The 18,940-nt window shown below is 38.7% G+C and overlaps 1 protein-coding gene across 1 annotated transcript; it reads right to left on the reverse strand.

Annotated features, from left to right (window-relative positions):
* Nucleotides 1–785: 785 nt before the first annotated feature.
* Nucleotides 786–4,358, reverse strand: LOC125197430 (S-adenosyl-L-methionine-dependent methyltransferases superfamily protein). Its single transcript, XM_048096167.2, has 8 exons — nucleotides 4,042–4,358; nucleotides 3,343–3,434; nucleotides 3,113–3,253; nucleotides 2,236–2,317; nucleotides 1,799–1,992; nucleotides 1,549–1,660; nucleotides 1,262–1,366; nucleotides 786–1,038 (listed from the first exon to the last, which is right to left on the reverse strand). The coding sequence occupies exons 1-8, from the start codon at nucleotides 4,192–4,194 to the stop codon at nucleotides 910–912; spliced, it is 1,008 nt and encodes a 335-aa protein (XP_047952124.1). The 5' UTR covers nucleotides 4,195–4,358; the 3' UTR covers nucleotides 786–909.
* Between the last annotated feature and the right edge of the window lie 14,582 nt (nucleotides 4,359–18,940).

Consider the following 18,940-nt stretch of genomic DNA (forward strand, 5'->3'; position numbering starts at 1 on the left):
CATGGCCCTACATTTGCCACGTGTCAAACCTATAACATCTAACTGCACTGCCTCTGGGGAGCACAAAAACACTCCCTGCTTCACCTTGCCCACTTAATGTTTTTATCATGTCTTAATTTTTATAATTATATTAGTATTACTAATAGATCAACTCACACATATCATATCTTCGTAATATCTTGTCCTTAGAAGCTATCAAATCTACAGATTTCGACATTGTTAGACTTATATTTTTTCTCATTATAGAATAAGGAGTACTATTATTTGATCTTCTAGACTTCTAGTGCAAAGAGTTATTGAATCTTGAATAAACTTTCTACTTGAAACAAAGAACGATAAAATTTCATTTGTTCATCGCTTGGTTGAATTCGTATTATACTTGCCTATATTGACTACATCTATTGGAAGAATTTTGTGTTTACAAAATATAAATATTGATAGAAGTCAATTATCGTGATCTATAAACAATGGTGCACTCAACTAAAAGTAAATAATAACTCAACCTCATAAATATAATACTCTCGTATGCATATGTATACGTTAATACGAAGGTTCACATATAATAACTCAACCTAATATACAACATTAATACATATAATATGTAGTAATGTATACTTTAATACGAAGGTGTAAAAAAAAGAGAATAAAAATGAAAGCAGACAAATGCTTTGTTCATAAAATATTTTCCATAATCTGCTTATAATTATAATCTTGAGAGAGAAATAGAAAGAGAGGCCGTTAGTATGCCCAAGAGTGATGGAATTAGACAACTATTAAGATATAGATTGAGAAAGAGAAGGCAACCACTTAATTACCTCCTACAAAATATTTATATTACAACAACGTTGGCTAGATTTGGGTGCGTTTACATACACATACATTTGGGAAGAAAGGTACCAAGGCAAGAAATCAAGGTTTTTGTGCAGAGAACATGATAAAAGACTGCTCCACTTTCTTGGTGTAATTAATGAGCCCACACGAGATGCATAGGTCCTCAATCTCCTCCTCTGTCAGGTAGTTATAATTCCTTGTGTTTCTCTGCCAAAACAAACAGACTAACAAATTTTAGCAGAGAGCATGCAAATCAGTCATAAATTTCATTACGAACAGTTTCAAACTTAACATTAGAGATTTCAGTGCTCCTAGCAACCACACACAATGAAAATCCACATCTCTAACCATTTTCCTTAAAACAAGTTAGTTAGGAATATGCCTCAATAATGATGAAATAGGGGAGTTGCATCATTGTAAAATGGACAACCTGTCTGAAAGGCCTTAAGAAAGTAGGCGTTGATGAAGTGACTCGAAGGAAAGTACTTCCAACAAAAATACCACCACTTCGCATTATCCGATTTATCTCAGCAACCTACACACAGTAGCAAAATGTAGTAACCAATCATATATCAAATGGAAACTTACTCATGCCAGAAATATATCATCTAAGAAACACACACACACACACACAAAGAAGCATTTGAATGAACAAGAATACAAAAGAAAATTCTCGTCTGAAACAGTTGGAAATCAGAGACGTCCTAAAGAACGTACAGCATTTGAAGGAGATGGCCAGCAATGTAAGGCTGCACCAGCATGAACAGCATCAATTGAACCAGATGAAAAAGGAAGCCTCGAAACATCAGCTCTCACAAGGGCAATGTTCCTGCCCAGTTCCAATCAAAATTTGGTTGAATTATTTTGTTTAAGATACAAAGTCCTAAATGAGCTGAACCAAAATGTTTCAAGTATCCACGTTCTAGTCAGTAAATAAAAAGAGGTAACTGAGGAGGGAAATGCTCACGAGCTTAAGATAGTTTCATCATTTTTTATGAAATCATAACACTGGCGAAGCATATTTTCAGAAAAATCAAGCGCTACGACTCTTGAATAAGCCCCTGATTTCGCAAATTTTCTTGAAAACAAACCACTGCCACAGCTCACATCTACCAGCACTCCACCTTCAGCTGGTTTAAAGTACTCCTGAGCCATAGTGAACTGTACACAATTTCAAAAGACAGATCAGCAAAAATCAGCTAGATTTGTAATTTGGTCCACCATAGATGCAATATGAGCAGAAAAAAAATGTTAATGTGTAACAATGCATTTTAAAATTCAACAGGAGAAATTAAAATACTAAGATAGTGTGCTCACTTCTCTTAATGCACTTTAAGAAAATTGCATGAATGTCATCCAATTTTCCAGATTTAAGCTCTGTGCTGCGTAAATATAGTACTTTACCTCTTTATCAGGACCAGGGAAACCGCTACGGTTAAAGTTTTGGCGCCAGCCCCTCTCATATACGAACGAAACAAGTGGACTCCTGGTAAAAGCCAGGACACCAACATCAAGTTTGAATAGCTAACCCGAACCCATATAATATATTTCATACAAATTTCGCAAAATCTAGTGTCATATTAAACTAAATAAGTATACAAAATCTTGGAAATTGATTTAATGTTCTGAAGGGATCAACTTCTGTACGCTCTGTTGCAGGGAGGAAGGAGGAGATTAAATGTCTCATGTCATCAAATAAGGTTTCTAAACCATGGCAGGACGAAAAACCTCAAATGGTGAGCTTTCTGCAGTAAACCCCATCAAACTAGACAGTACTGCCAGAAAAACCATCGAGACCCTGCAAATCAGAAGAGCGGTCGCCAGATAATTGATATACACGATTTGCCTCATTTGGTGGGGCTAAAGCAAGTCCCTCCAGTAAAGAGAAGATAAGTTCTCAAACTGCTAAGATCATATTTTATATTTAGTACCCCTAGTGGTTCTCTTGTGCAGATAGGTGCCAATTCTGCTACCTCTTATGAAGATCACATCATATGACCAGACATTGCTAAATGAAATGCAAGATTCTAATCTATTGTAGGAAAAATACTAAATAAAAAGTTTATTTGGGTTCATAGCTCCACATAGAGTACATGGAGACAATGGCACAAAGACCTACTCTGAAGCAGTCATTTCACAATCTATAAAATAGCATGTGGGAAAACAAAGCATCAACATAACACTTTAAACAGTTATGAATCACACTCGCAACACCAATATATATACATATAAGTACAATAATGGATTAGGACACGGTGGTAAGAGGATCAGTATAGTACACCTGAATAGCTCAGTCCCAGTTGGTTGGAACTCATTATACTCCTTTGTTCCAGATGTAACAGTAAGATCAAGATACATGTTCTTGCTCGAGTAAGACTTGTTGCATGTCCTACACTTAAAAGCAGACCTATAAATTGCTTGTCTGCATCATCGTGGACTTGAGTTAGAACTATCATGGCTGAATACATCACGCTGAAAAGCTTAGTCATTTAAAAAAAAAATTAAACTTACAAGTTGAATCCTGAAGGACCTTTTCGTACCAATGGTTCGTAACAAATTGGACAAGCAAACAAGTCAACGTAGGAAGTATCAGTGGTTGATTCCTGGTAAGCACAGATATATATTTAGCACAATGACACTAACCTCATAGAGATGCAATTTGTTTTACAATGTGAGATCAGATTGTTCAACATGAGTTAATTAGACAAGATTTCACTACTATCATTTGATTCATTTTCCTTTGTTTCTTCATTACCATTTTCCTTCTCCAAAAACGAAAACTTCTTTGTTTCTTAAACTTACTAGAAGTGATATATCCATCGTTCACAAATCAAGTCATTTTCATGCTAGTTAATTTTGACAAGACCTTTTAAGCTTGAAAATGCCTCTACATATACATCAAATCATTTATCGGAACAGCTTTTCTCCCTTTCTACATTACCACAATCAAAATATAGATTTCCAGAGCCTAAAATAAAACCAAACACAAGTTTCCACCTCCAATAGATGCATTACTAGCAAAGAGTCTGGCACGATTCATATATACAAGGTTCAGTTTTAAAAATTGAATGTGCTAATCGACATCTAATCAACCGAATTCAGAAAATCAATATTCTATTGATCATTCCGAGATGCGCGTTTCCCGCCACTACACAAACACACACTAAGAGACGCAGATAAACGATAAAAGGAGTAAGGAAAAAGACGCACAGGTTCCAGAGCAACAGCAGAGCTTGCTCGAATTCTCGCACGAGAGGAGCGGTGGGGAGGATGGAGCTGGGGATTACGGAAAGAGCTTTGATTCATGCGAAAGGAAGCATAATTGTGGTGGAGGCGGAGCGAGGGCTGTGCAGCGACGGCCATAACTCACGGCTGACGGCGGTGGCGCGCTTCGGTCTTCGATGAATCTCGTTGTGACGTGTATATGTAGATACACAGGCCTATATATATCGGTGATTTCAGCAGAGAGAGGAGAAGCGCAGGAAATTTCTGGGTTTTTTTCTTCATTTTCTGTGAATTCATAAAATATGTGGACAGATATATTCATTATAAAATGATTTTATTTGCCCACTTCGTGGTTTTATACCTGCCGGTTGATCAAATAGGAGTGACACTATTATATAATGCATAAAAATGAATAAGTAGTTGAATTTCTAATTGCTTTTAACAACTCTTTTCGAATTTTCATTTTCATTTTCATTTTCATTTTCATTTTCATTTATAAATAACTCACTTTCCACATACCAAATACCTATTCTTCAATTTTACTCCAACTTTTATTTATCCGTGATGGGGATTACTACACAGCAAGACCTTTCCACACCTAAAAACCTCGTTTGTGTAGATAATATAATGTATATGACACTTGCTTGTGATAAATTGTTTGCTTATTAGACTTCGTGTTCTGGTGCATGACCCAAATTTTAGAGTATCTAATTCAATCCGAACAAGATATCAAGTTTAATAAATTAACTCTAATAATACTACAATATTGCAAGAATACATCATCGTAATTAATATTTCAAGTGTCAATCCACATGGAGGTGAAAGATTGTTTAAACTTCTAAAATATAAAACATAACAAAGGTTTGATTTTTAGTTTTGAAAGAAGTTGACAAAATTAAAACAAACAAATAAAAACAGAAGGATTTCACCAACAGAAAGACATGTCACTCCAAGTTTCTCATTAGACTCAATAAATTTTACACCTACATAAAAAAACACATATTTTGGGATTAATAAATCAACCTAATCGCGTGCACTGAACATTTTTGCGATGTATAGTTCACAGTCAGCTGAACACTTGTTCCATGAACTAACTTTCAAAGGTATTAAATTCATGCGGAAGTGCGGGAATAAAAGATCATCTATAACGATTCAAACAATACACAATGATTAAACATCTATAACGATAGATGCCTCTAAAGTGATACTCCCTCCGTTCCATAGTAATAGAGTCATATTGCCATTTTGGTACGTTCCATAGTAATGTAGTCATTTTGTCATTTTGGTACGTTCCATAGTAATAGAGTCATTTCCCTTTTTAGTAAAAGTCAACACATTTTTCCACACCTACTTTACTCTCTCTTACTTTATTCTCTCTTCATCTCTCTACCTTTTTCATTTTGCACTTTACTCTCCCTTTACTTAACTCACCTAACACAATTTTTCTTAATCTCCGTACTGTAAAGAAACGCCTCCATTACTATGGAACGGAGGGAGTAGAATCTAGCATTAAACACATCAACGGTGTCAAAATGTGAATTCAAAGGTGTAGATAAACAAGCCTAAATCACAACTTGGAGCAACATTGAGAGTTTAACATAAACACATGGTAAATATCACAATGAAAACCATAGGAAGCATGCTCTCGTTGAGTGTAATTGAGTTTTGGAGACGGATAGTCAGAATGTTGGCCGGAATTTCTTCCTTCTCTTCTTCCTCCTCTCTCTCTCTTTTCCCCTCTCTTTTTTCGTCCAAGGAAGTCTGAATCTCCCTAAAAAACTGCTCAGAAACCTATTTGAAAACTGAAATTCGGCAGTTTCCGAGAAAAACGCCCGACCCTGGCGAAATGGTGCCAACCCGGGCGTTTCGCCGGGTTCGCACTGCTTCGCGCATCCTTCATCAAATGGCCATAACTTCTTCATCCAAGCTCCAATTGAGGCGTACAAGGTACACACGCGAACCTATTTCAAAGACGAAGATAACGATGGTAAGATAAAAGAATTTGGAATCGTCTTGATAGGCAACAAACAGTTTGAATCAGACTCCAGATCCAGTTTGGCTCATTGTATGCCTTCACTCCACATGTACATCTATCAACTAATATATAAAAATCAAACTTTAATGATTAATTGATAGATGATTTTAATATAAAAAATAGGAGAAATCTTGGAGAAGAGTTAATATTATTTGATTTAGATAAGTGCATTGTGCATATCTTTAGCTATTCTAGACTTATCAATATATTTGTAGTAATTTTCAGTATTAATAAATTGTCCACAGTGAGTTCCTTTTTTTTTTTATGGTTCAATATATTAAATTTAAAAAACGAAGAAAGTGGGGGGAAGATGTCACATGAGGGCCGAGCCCTCTTCGGAACACTAACACACACACACACCGAAGCATGAAAGCTTGGTGAAAAATACCTGTTAGGATTGGTATACTGAAAAGCATATTTCGAGCATGTTGCACAGATAGAATTGCTTGTATACAATAAATTCTACAATCCACTTTTAACCCAAGGCGAGAAGAAGTAATTTTATCGCATTGATGTTTGCTTGTGCATTTATAAGATGTTTCTCAAACATTTAAATGTATAAGAAGCAAATAAGTCTAATTCCTCTACATAGTAGACTGGTCGTGAACGACGTTCACAGAAGGTGACACAGCCGGTTCTTTGTAGAAGAGAAATAGAATTTCACAACCTAAATAGGCTTTGGCTACCTATCGTGAAAGGTTGTAGTGTTAGTCCGCATGTTTCCTTACCTTAGGAAATAAACGACACTGGTGTGGTATAGCACTGAAGGATCTAACAATTGAGATAAGTCTTTCTTGCTATTTACCGAAAGACGAGGTCTCGGTGATTGTTATTTCTTAATCATTGTTGACATAACATTGAGCATACGATATTGATTATGCACTACTTTGATTTATCAAATGGTGCGGATTTTTCGCAATCCAAGAATCCTGATATCTTGGGTAGTGGTGATCAATGTCTAGAGGTGCTAGTATTGTTATTGCAATGAATCGTGTGCTGGGTGAGTCCAGTTTGATAATATCGTCAAGAGGTGTTCAAAAAAGGTTTTATTATTCAGAAACCCGGCCGGTTGGAATTTATTCCAGAATAATGAATAAAGATTTTGAACTAGACAACTCTTGGAAAAAGATTTTAATTAATTAAAGTCAGATAGCAGACTTAAATTAATTAATGGATATTTATATCTTAAACACGAGAAATAATAAATTAAAGAGGTAAAGCCCGAATTACTCGTAATTTGGGATTGGACGGGCAGTCAATATTATTTTACTGTAGTGGCTGATTATAATATTCTGTTGGACTTGTATTAAATTGGGGCTCAATTTAATTAGTAAAAGTCCAACGGGTTTGGCCCAAGTCCAACCTCCATGGATCCTTAATCTGACACATCATAACTCTATATAAAAGGAGATTAGAAAGAAGATTAATTAATTTTTAATTGATAATTTTCGTTGTGCTCTCTGCAGTGAATTTTTTTTTAGTTCTCTCAAGATCTGAAATTCTATCTTCTTTCTAATCAAGCCCTTTTTGATTCTGACAAGCTTTGTCCACCCAAAGGTCATTATCTGAGTTCGGGATACAGATTAGAAGATTTGTGGTCGAGTACGAAGATCTTCATGTGGAGAAGGAGCAAGCAATCGTCGATTCTTTGGAGAATCAGATCGGTAACCCCAATCCGTAGAATATCATGAATTAGGGTTTAATTCCTTAAAGCATGATTTTTTGTGTTCTTGAATGCAATTTTGATTGTTTAACATGTGATTAATTGATCCCATAATCGGTCAAATAGATCTGTAGATCTGATTTATTTGTTTATGCATGACTTCCGCTGTGCAAGGGGCACCAATCCCCAACAATAGCCATGGACAAGCCCATGGTTTTCTAGACTACGCCCTAATTCCTAACTTAAGCAAAGCTATACATCACGGTATTGGCTTGCAGGTGGTACTCAAACAGGGGATCCCAAATATGGGCCTTAACTTCCGCTGCGGTGCGTGTAAGAAAGAATTCTGTCGACCTCGGGTTTAGGTGTCATCTAACATGTGACCCCGTTCACATGACCATGACCGTGTATACGCCGAGGGAAATGGTGGTATCCTCAAGCAGTCTTCGGACCCTTGACCTAGTAGTACATCGACCAGACCTTGACTTGTGGCGCGCATGACTCGCAACGCCTCTCAAAAAGCACAGTTGATCATATAAAACATCCTTATTACCATCGGTTCGGAAAACACAAGGAATTGTTGCACAAGGGATCCCAAAAGTGGGCCTTGACTTCCACTCAAGACGTGTAAAATGCCGAGGGAGATGGTGGTGTCTTCTAGCCGTCCTTGGACCCTCTACGTGGTGGTATATTGACCGGACCTTAAACGCGTAGCGCGCGTGGCGCACATCACACTTCAAAGATTACATGGTCCTAGGGTGTGCATTCGCGTTTTGGTTCGATTTTTCGCCCAAAACGAACCGAACCCGGAAAACCGAATTTAGGCTAAAACTAAAACCGAACCGAAACCGAAAACTGAAAAACCGAAAATCGAAAACCGAAAATCAAAAACTCAACTTAAAAACCCGAATTAAACCGAAAAACCAAAATTATATAGAAAACCAAAAAACCTAAAACCTAATAATAAAATCGAAAATCTGGAGGAAAAAAAAAACTAAATAGTAACTTAGAAATTTCTAACCTACAAAACATAACAATGATAATATTCACCTACAAAACATAACAATGATAATATCCATAATCCATCAAGACATCAACCAACAAATACAAATATGCAATCGACATTCCACAATAAAAAAACGTCTACCAAAATGTCTTCAATAGTTTCAACGTATTACATCAAAATAAATCCAAAATGAATTTACATGACAAGTCTTCAATATTGTCCAAGTGCAAGTTTCCAAAAATAATGGAGATTGATTAATTTGTTGAATCTTGAGTAGACATCAATGTAATACATACACAAAAAGAGTCATATAAGTAGTATAAATGAAATAATCAATAACAAAAAACTTAAATGTATAAAATTACCTTCTTCTATCTTTTTGACATCTTCAAGAATTTCTTCAACGTTAAATTTGGAAGACTTGCGAAGCCAATTTTGACCACAAACAAGATACTCGACAATTTTAGGACTTAAAGAGCTCCTAAATGGATCAAGAACTCGGCCACCGGTGCTAAAAGTCGACTCAGATGCTACAGTGGAGATAGGAACTGCTGTAATATCACGGACAGCTTGGTAGAGTACATGATATTCATATTCTTTATTTTTCCACCAGTCCAAAAGGTCAAATTTTGGCCCACCACTCTCAATATCCTCCTTAAGATATTTCTGTACATCATTGACTTCATCATGCCTTTGGTGAAAAGTCTCATACAAGGAACCCACCATTTTCATAGCATTCTTTAATACATCATTATCATCACGTGTAGCATTTGTCAAATTCAATTCTGCATGTCCTATATTTTGTTGGACAATTGGTTGTTTGTAATCACCACACATGTTAACTAATTCAGCCTCAACTTCATCTCCAAATGAGTTAGCCAACTCATCATCATACATATGTGCCAACACAAGTTTCACCAACTTCAACTTGTATCGAGGATCAACAACAACAACCATGAAAATGAGCTTATTCATCTTCCTAGGATTTCCCCAATATTTGTCAAATTTTTCTTTCATTTTATTTGCCATGATACTCAATTCAAAATTATCAGCCTCTATGAAAGCCTTCAACAATGCATGCACTTTGTAAATCTCATGACGAAATAATTTAGAGGTAACATATAAAGATCCAGAAATCTTACTCGTTGCCTCATAAAAAATCCTCAAGAAATTCAACATTAATTTTGCTTTCCTCCAATCTTCTGCACCCCCTGAACGCTATCTCCATCCACATCCACATCCTCATCCTCCTCCTCATCATCATCAACTTCAAGATCTTTTTGCTTTGCTTCAAGATCATTTTTATATGATGAGTCTATCAACTCATACCTATAGAAAGCTTTCTCAAATGTTGTTGCAGCTTCCAACATGAAGAATGTTGAGTTCCATCGAGTAGCAACATCTAAGCACAACATGCTCTTACTAGATATTTTTTCTAGTTCACAACACTCCTTAAATTTGCCCAACCTAGTAGGTGAGTGTTTAATAAACCGAACAACATTTCTGAATTTCTTCACCGAAGGCCCAATCTCTTTCAAGCCTTTTTGCACCACTAAATTCAATATATGAGCAATGCACCTCATATGCATATAGTCACAATTTCCAACACTTTCCCCCCATTTCCTAATAGTTCTTTTCAAATAAACAAATGCAGTATTATTCGAAGAAGCATAATCAACAGTAATGGTGAACACCCTATTGATTCCCCAATCATGCAAGCATTTCTCAATTTCCAAACCAATATCTATACCTTTATGACTAGAAATTGGATAAAAATTAATAATTTTTTTTGTTCAATTTCCAATCATTATCAATATAGTGAGCAGTCAAACACATGTAGTTCACTTTCTGACAAGAAGACCATGTATCTGTGGTAAGACACACTCTTTGGTTGGCCGATTTAAGCAATGTCTAGAGCAATTTCTTTTCATCTTCATAGAACTTAAAACAATCACGTGAAACTGACCATCTAGATGGAATCTTAAACTGAGAACATGACTTCAAACAAAAGTATTTAAAACCCTCCCCTTCAACAAACTTAAAAGGCAACTCAACCACAATGATCATATAAGCTAAAGCTTTCCTAACCTCTTCTTGCTCAAAATTCCAATTATTAAGGGATGAGCTTTGACCAGATTGTAACACCAACTGTGTTTGCCTAGGACCTGTAGTTGAAACTTTATTGTATTTACTCAAATGTTCTTTAAGTGATGAAGTGCCATTCTTAGATTCTCCATAAAATGTTTTCCCACAATGCACACCCTTAGCTCTCTGTTTCTTATTGTTATCTAAGAACGGAGTAAAATGATCCCAAACCTCTGATCTTTTCTCCATAGTTTTTCTCTTTTTTGCCTCTCATTTGTCTTGAGGATCCTCAGATGGAGTATCTCCAGTTGCATTATTTTCGATGGTATCTCCAACCGCTTCACTTTCATTACACAACATTGATGCACTTTTTATTAGCACTAAAAATACCTGCAAGTATACATGGTAGATCTAGTATAGCTAAAGGTTAGTGTCGGGATATCGAACATGGGGATAGAATCACAGATTGACTATCTTCTACTAACCTCCTTTCACTATTTGGAAGAACAAAGATTTTTGAAAACTTTTTGAGAACAAGAACACTGAAAGCAATAAACAACTAATTGCAACAAATTATAGAGATAAATATATGAGATATAAGAGAATTCCAAGGATGTGCGTTCACAGTTATGGTTATACAAGTTCCAACTACAATACCCTAGCACAGTTTATACTTCGATAGAACACGTCACACAGGTTATGCCCATGCGGTACAAGCGTAGATTACTAACACTAGGGTTGTCAATCCTAGATTCGTAACTCCGAAAAGCTCCTAAGACCCTTGAAAAGTCCTCACTCTCAATTAACAGTGTCGTTTTAAGGGAAGCTAATTGTAGTGTCTATTAAGTGGATCTAACTCGTCAACCTCCTCTCACGATTATGTAGCAAGTTATATTAAATCTTCATCGAATGTGTCACTCAATCATGAAGTATTACCGAACAACTTAAGGAAGAAACGAAGTAAAAACAAAACGGATATTAAATAGAAAAAGGAATTGTATAACCAAAAGTCGTTACTAACACATCCCTAGAATCCTATGAGTTTAGTTACACATGATAGAATAAGAAAACATAGAATGAATGGAAAACAAAGTGAACGTAAGAACTAAAGCAATAAAACCCAAGGGTTGAATCCTTGAAGCCTTGATCTTCTCTTGATTCCGTCATCAACCTCTTTCACAACGAAGAACTCTCTCAATTTTATGCTCTAGAATTATGAGGCAAAAAGAAGATTCTAATGAACAGGTTTGAGGGGGTATTTATAGAGGAAAAGTTGAGTCTTATGAGAATAAGGTAAAAGGTGGCTAAATTTAGTAAATTCTGGAGAGAAAGTAGGTCAAATAGTGCGCCGTGTTTTTGCAACGGGCCGCTGCACCTTGGCCAACGGTCGATGTGCATTGTCCGTAGCTTCTGCCCTTTTGGATAGCGGTTGCTGCATGATGTTGTAGCGGTCACTGCAAATATTCCAGTAGCTTCGGGAGCTTCTCGAGTGGTCGCTAGGCGTCTTCTGATTTTCAGCACAACTTTCTTCGGAGCGGACCGCTATAGTTGTAGTGGTCGCTAGGCTCCAGCGGTCGCTACGTATGTTGCAGTGGACCGCTGGACGGCATGATCACTCCAGATTTCCAACTTCGACTTTTTCCTGTCTTTTTAGGCTCAAATATGCACAAATCTCACAGAACATGTCAAAATACCAAAATAGAGAAAATATTCTAAAATATGGACATCTATAATAAGACCAAACAAATGCCTTAAAACAGTGCAAAATCCGAGCGTATCAAACATCTATAATAAGAAAGATTTAGAGATACTTAGCAATCAGTTTGCAACTTAACAATACATAAATTACATCAAAATTAATGAATAACTTACATTACAACTTGATGCTGAATAATCTATGTTGTAGATTGGAAAAAAACAGTTTGCCATTTACTTACTAAATCTGAAATTTATAAGTACAAAAGAAACATGTCAAAATTAGCATAACACTTTCTTCATCTACATAACAACAGCGGCTGCCACTTAACTGCTAAGCATGGTAAAACTTAAACATCTAAATGAACTCAAATCCTCATAAATGTATTAACTGTTCATACTCCTCAGCAAAACAAAAATCTAATAATCTGAAATGTAATTGACAGAATCTGGAAAAAAAATTAATTGAGATAATCTGGACAAAATTTCATTAATAGAATCTAAAACAGGTGGAACAATCTGAAACAATCTAAAATTTCATTGATAGAATCTGAAAAAATCTAAAATCTGAAACAATCTAAAAATTTCATTGATAGAATTTGAACTAATAATCAATTAATCATACTTCCATATTAGGAACTAGAGGGAGGGAGGAAGTTGCACATGTGAGTTTAGGGATGCAATTGAAGGTTTAAGTTAGAGGTGCCCACGGTTCAGGAACAGGCGGTTACGGTTCGGAACTGCCGATTCCGGTTTTGAAAATTGTTGAACCGGAACCGACCGCGAGGGTGTTTCGCAGTTACGGTTCCGGTTCCAAAACCGCCGTTTCAGTTTCAGTACCGAACCGATAGTTTTCCACGGTTTTGAACCGTCGGTTTTTTGCGGTTCCAGCTTGATTTCATGGTTTTTCGGCCGTTTTTGGCGGTTCCGATTTCGAACCTCTCGAAACCGATGATTCCGGCATGGTTTCAGTTCATGTATTTTTGAACCTGAACAAAAAATCGATGGTTTCGGTTTGGGTAAATTCTCACGGTTTCGGTTCGGAACCGTAACCGGCGGTTACGGTTTCGGTTTTAACCGCCGATTCGGTAAACCTTGGGCAGGTCTAGTGTAAGTAGAGTTCTACCTAGAGTCGGAGCTGTGGAGAGTGGAGACGACAGCGTGAAGGGGCGATGGGCGACGGCTGGAGGGGTGACAGCGATGGCTTGGAGGGGGTGGAGCCGGAGCTGGCCGACGGAGGGGAGACCGGCGACGGAAGGACGATGGAGTTGGTGGTGGATTGGTGGAGGGATTAGGGTTAGAGGGATTAGGAAAAAAACCAAATAATCGAAAAACTGAATTATATTTAATTATTTATATTATATATATATATATATAATATAAATAATTAAATATAATTCAGTTTTTCGATTATTTGGACCGAACCGAACCGAACTGAAAAATAAAAACTTTTCAATTATTAAAACCAAACCAAATCGTAAAACCGAATAAACCAAACCAAATTTTAAATTTTCGGTTTGGATCGGTACAGATATTTGGTTTTTGGATTTTTTGCTCACCCATACATGGTCCCCATCGTTTTAGCATCATCTAAGCCAGCGTGGCTAGGGAGAGACACGTGAACAGCCACACCCACTTAGTCATCTTGGCGTGTGGAGAATGAGGTGTGGTGAATTTTTTCTCTTTCCTACGAGACGTCCCTATCGGGTGTGGTACTCGATACTAGTCCGTGGCTAGGATGGAGCAGGATTGGTGAGTGTGTGCACACAACGCCCCTCAGTTGACTTGGCATGTGGAGAGTGGGCTGGGGATTTGTCTCTATCCTGCGAGATCTCCTGGTCAATTATGGTCCCCACTGGGATGCGCTGCACCGAGCTTGCACACCTCGTGCTGTCCCCTTCATGCACTGGCGTCGACTGTCGTTTCCCAGCGAATCACTGCCGACCGGATCTCACCAGAGGAGGTTGGTCAGCGTGGCACAATTGTCGTCTAAAGGTTGGGCGATGGTTGGCAGGACTCGCCAACGGTCATCTTTGCCTATGCGCATGGTGATTCCGGGGTGATTGAGATTGGACCATCTACGACCAAGACCTTGATGCAGAGGACGCTTAGCTCCCTTTCTTCACCGCGGGCAAGGGGACCAAGCTTCGGCTGTTGGGAATTGGCGAAAACCACAGGGGGTAGGTGCATGGCCGGAGCTTGTTGACCGACTCCCATCGAATTTTGTTTTTCAGACGTTGGGACTCCGAGGTGGCTGGGGCGGCGTTGGGGCCATTGTTGGAACTCTGGTGTGTGTGTTTAGTTGAAGGACTTCCATCTAACGCAGGATTCCGGTCATGGTGGGTGAAGGAGCTTAGAAGTGCAGTGCGTGCTGTGTGTGATATCACTCGATCTAACAAGTCCAGAGGATTTGACTAGGTCTCAGAGGCTAGAAGATCATGAAACTATCAGAAAGGGTTCGTTGGGTGCACTCTATTTCTTCAAAAACATCAACCCACTATACTACAACTAGCACAGGGAAGTAAAGGATCGATCCCACGAGGACGAAGGTGTTACGAAACTGCATTTGAGGGTGTTTTGGGAAAAGGGGGTTGGCTGCTGCCACGCAATTTTGTGGGTCGAGAACTTAAAACTACTGGGTCTGAGAGATAGGAAAAACTTTACTCTACCTACTGGGTCTAAGAAATGAAGACGTACGGAACATGCATGACTTTAGAGACAAGTATAAAGCGAAAAGTAGAGACAAGTTTCCTTAAACTACCAGGGTCTGGAAAAGCATGCAAAAAAGTAAAAAGACAAAGCAGATAGTACAAACAGGGTCTGGAGAACAATGCAGAAAAGTAAAGTACATGCAGAAAAGTACTGACATAAAGCAGATCTGGTTCTAACTACCCACTACTTCATCTTCTTCGGGAATTAAACGAGAATAGCAGATAAAACAGAGTATTAAACACCATGAAAACAGAGCGAACTTCAGATCTAACTTAAAACGAGAAATTTAAGCCTAAACTAACAGATCTATGCTACTGGACCTAAAGGATGCAGAAACAGAAAGTAAATAGCCATAATCATGCACAACGTAAACAGAAAACAATTCCAGACATCTTCATACACAAATCCACAACCTCCAACAACAAACCAACAGATCTCAGCTCCAAACATCCAACAATCAACAATAACGAAAGCTAAAAGCAAGAAATAAACATCAACTCAGCGAGATCCAACAAAAGCCAACATAAACTTCCATAATAAAGAGAAATAGGTTCGAATCCAGTAGATCAAAGGAAGAACTAGAGTTATGAAACTTAAAACCAACAAGTACTTGAAACGAAAACAAACTAAACAAAAGCAAGTAAATATTGTTTCTTCGCCTTCACAAGGCGGTGTTACACAACAGAAAAACGACGATGAGAACCACGGTGGCTAGAATCACTCCATCTCCAAGTGTGCAGCATGAGAAATGAGAACTTTGAAGTGTGGAACTAAGGCATGGAACGAAAGCTTGAGCTAAGAGTGTGTATAAGTGGTTGTCTTGTTCTTCAAGGTTGAGGTCTTTATATATGTGAGGCTCTGATCCCTAGGGTATCCCTCTAGTGATTTGACACTCTTGCCCTTGAGTAAGACTTTTAAAATGATCTGCTCTTGCTCCATTCTGCTCCTGTCGCCAACTTTTGATTCTCCCAGGTCCGAACGACGACTTCTGATTTTTACTTCAATTCCATCTCTTTTACATCTGCCCGGTCAGGTAACAATAACTCCTAGGTCCGGCAGATTACTACACACCTGAACTCATAAACACAGATCAGCGCCCCAAATGCACAGAATTTTAACCCAAAACTAATGCATGAAACGAGCCTTATCAAACTGCTCACACTTAAACCATACTTGTCCTCAAGTATAAAGACAAGAAAAAGGAATAAGGCAAGTTTCAATGCATGGTTTCCCCTTAACCGACTCTACTAAAAAGAAAAAGGACTCAAACTACTAGACCTAGACGCTAAAGGACTTAAGCAAAGAAAACAGACAAAAACACATATACTAAAACACGTTGACACATAAATGCATAAACTGGTTCATTTTCTAGCAGCCATCCCCACAAGCTTAAGGTCAATCCAAGAACCTACAGTCTCCGAATCTTCCCCTTCCCTTCTTCTATCTAATCGGCTTGTCCGTTTGTCAAGATAGCCTCTAACTTCACTAACTGTTGGATTCGCTCGATCACTCATTCCTTACTGATAAGGCTAATTTCATGCATCGGTTATGTGGTGAAAAATCACCTTTTTACTGGGTCTAACACAAGTTTTAAGCCAGGTGTGTGAAGGAAATCGCTAGGTCCGGGAAGAGCTGTAGGCAGTGGACCGGCGAAGGAAAGCGAAGGGAAGTGAGAAGAATTGAAGAGAAAAAAAAGGGCTAGACGAAGGAAGTCCACAGCTGAGGGTAACGAAGACTATTCACACCATGCTGGACCCACTTCCACGCCTATATAAAGAGGAGCATGCAGCACACGATATATACATGATTTTGCTCTCAGCTCACACACTCACACACACTTGGGAAAAATGGGAATTCTGGGGTAGTTAGGGGTTTCATCTTCAGAGAAAGTTAGTGGTAACACCTTCCTCACGAAGGGCGAAGATACAATCAGTTTACATTCAGTTTTTACACTGTTATTCCGTTGAACTTCAACGTTTCTGAAGTCGATTGGTTGTTTGCTACTTACCGTTATCTATGCATTTAGTTTACGTCATGATGGTGTTTATTTTGTGTTGATTTACGTTGATTCTACGTTTTTGAGGTTTATTTCAGAAGTTGAATGTTATTATCTGTTTTGGATGTTTCTGTGCTTGATGCTTGATCTGGGAAATAGGTTGTGGATCTGTGCTGTTGTTGTTGATCTGTGGTGAATCGGCGAATTAGTAGTTATGGATATAATTTTGGTCGGAGTTTGTTTCGGATGCTTGGATCCGGAGTGGATTTAGCATCCGAAGTGTGGATCTGAACAGGGGAAACCGAGTTTGCATGGATTTTGATCTTTCTGCCTTCTTTTTATTTTACTTCGTCTAGTAACCGTAGATCTGCTTTAGTTTTAATTGTTCTTCGATTTTGTCGCTTAAATTTCTGTTGCTTCGTTTCGTATTGCGTTCTCACTCTGTTCTTACTGATTGTTTCATGTCAACCACGAAGGATCTTTTGGTCAACCACGGTGACCATTCTCATCATTGTTTCCACAGCCTGGGCCATCTTGTCAGCTTGCGCAGCCATCATCTCCCTCTATGTTGCCGCTTCTTGGTGCAGCTTCAGCAAAATCTCCTGTTGCTGCACCGTATTTGCGCCCAGCTTCAACATCGTCTCCTCCATCCTTGTCTGCCACCCTTCATTTGCCACTCTTTCACAACCTTCTTCTTCTGCCTTTTCAGTATTTATCTTGACTCCATCAAACCTCCCCACTTCGTAAAATCTCAGCACATCATCCTTCATTATCGTCAATCCTTTGTTGAAGAAGAACGCGAGATCGAAGTATCGTGGGGCGCTACACATTGGCAGGTTTGCGATTGAGTCGGCTATCTTCATTGACACATTCCTCTGGAGGTACGATCCCAGCAAGTTGCAAGTGTAGAGATGGCGGTCGGAGTGGGTTCTGACTCTCTGGCACGCATAAGTAGTCCAGTACCCGAGGTGGACCTTCACATTGTTCATCATACACCACATGAAATACAACTCTGGTGTGGTGAGAGTTGCACCCACTTGACCCAAGAGATTGTACCTGATATATACTTGTGTCAATCGGAGTACAGAGTCAGTGATGTGTATCCCTTTTGATGTGCTCGTCTTGAATTTTGCCACCTTCTTGTGGGCAATCATCCTCCAGGCCTCCTCAGCATCGAAGCCTGCTGTATTCTTTGGTGCGCCGATCTCTCTTTCGTTCCAGGTTCCTTCTTCCTCTTCCTCGGGTGTGAGTAGCCCCATTCTCAGCGACCACTCCTTGATACTCATCTCCATCTCCTCATTGAACAGTCGGAAGGAGATTATGTCCGCGTCGAGATCCGTAGTTTTCTTGAATTTGAAGGATGTGAAGAACTCCTTCGCTAGAGCCACCGGTACCTCCTCTTCGTTGTGGTTAAGAAGCCATCGAACCTGATGCTCTTGAATTAGGAGATGAACTTCTTCTCCACTCCTAGATCCCTCAGGTCCGAGAGGCACAGTTTCTTCCCGGATTTCGCCGACTTCCCATTCGCGGCGCGTCCATCACATGCTCGCTGCAACTTGGGGTCCTCAAACTGGACCATCGCTTCCAACAACCTCTTGGTCACTAGGACCTCCATCGTTTCGAACGGGCTTTCTTCCACATTAGGTATTTTTGCCTCCTCTTCTTCTGTCGGATGGGAAAATGACACTCGGA

This window comes from Salvia hispanica, chromosome 4 (assembly GCF_029641045.1).
Source record: "Salvia hispanica isolate PSC_SH4W2 chromosome 4, Shi_PSC_v1, whole genome shotgun sequence".
In the NCBI taxonomy this organism is placed as follows: Eukaryota; Viridiplantae; Streptophyta; class Magnoliopsida; order Lamiales; family Lamiaceae; genus Salvia; species Salvia hispanica.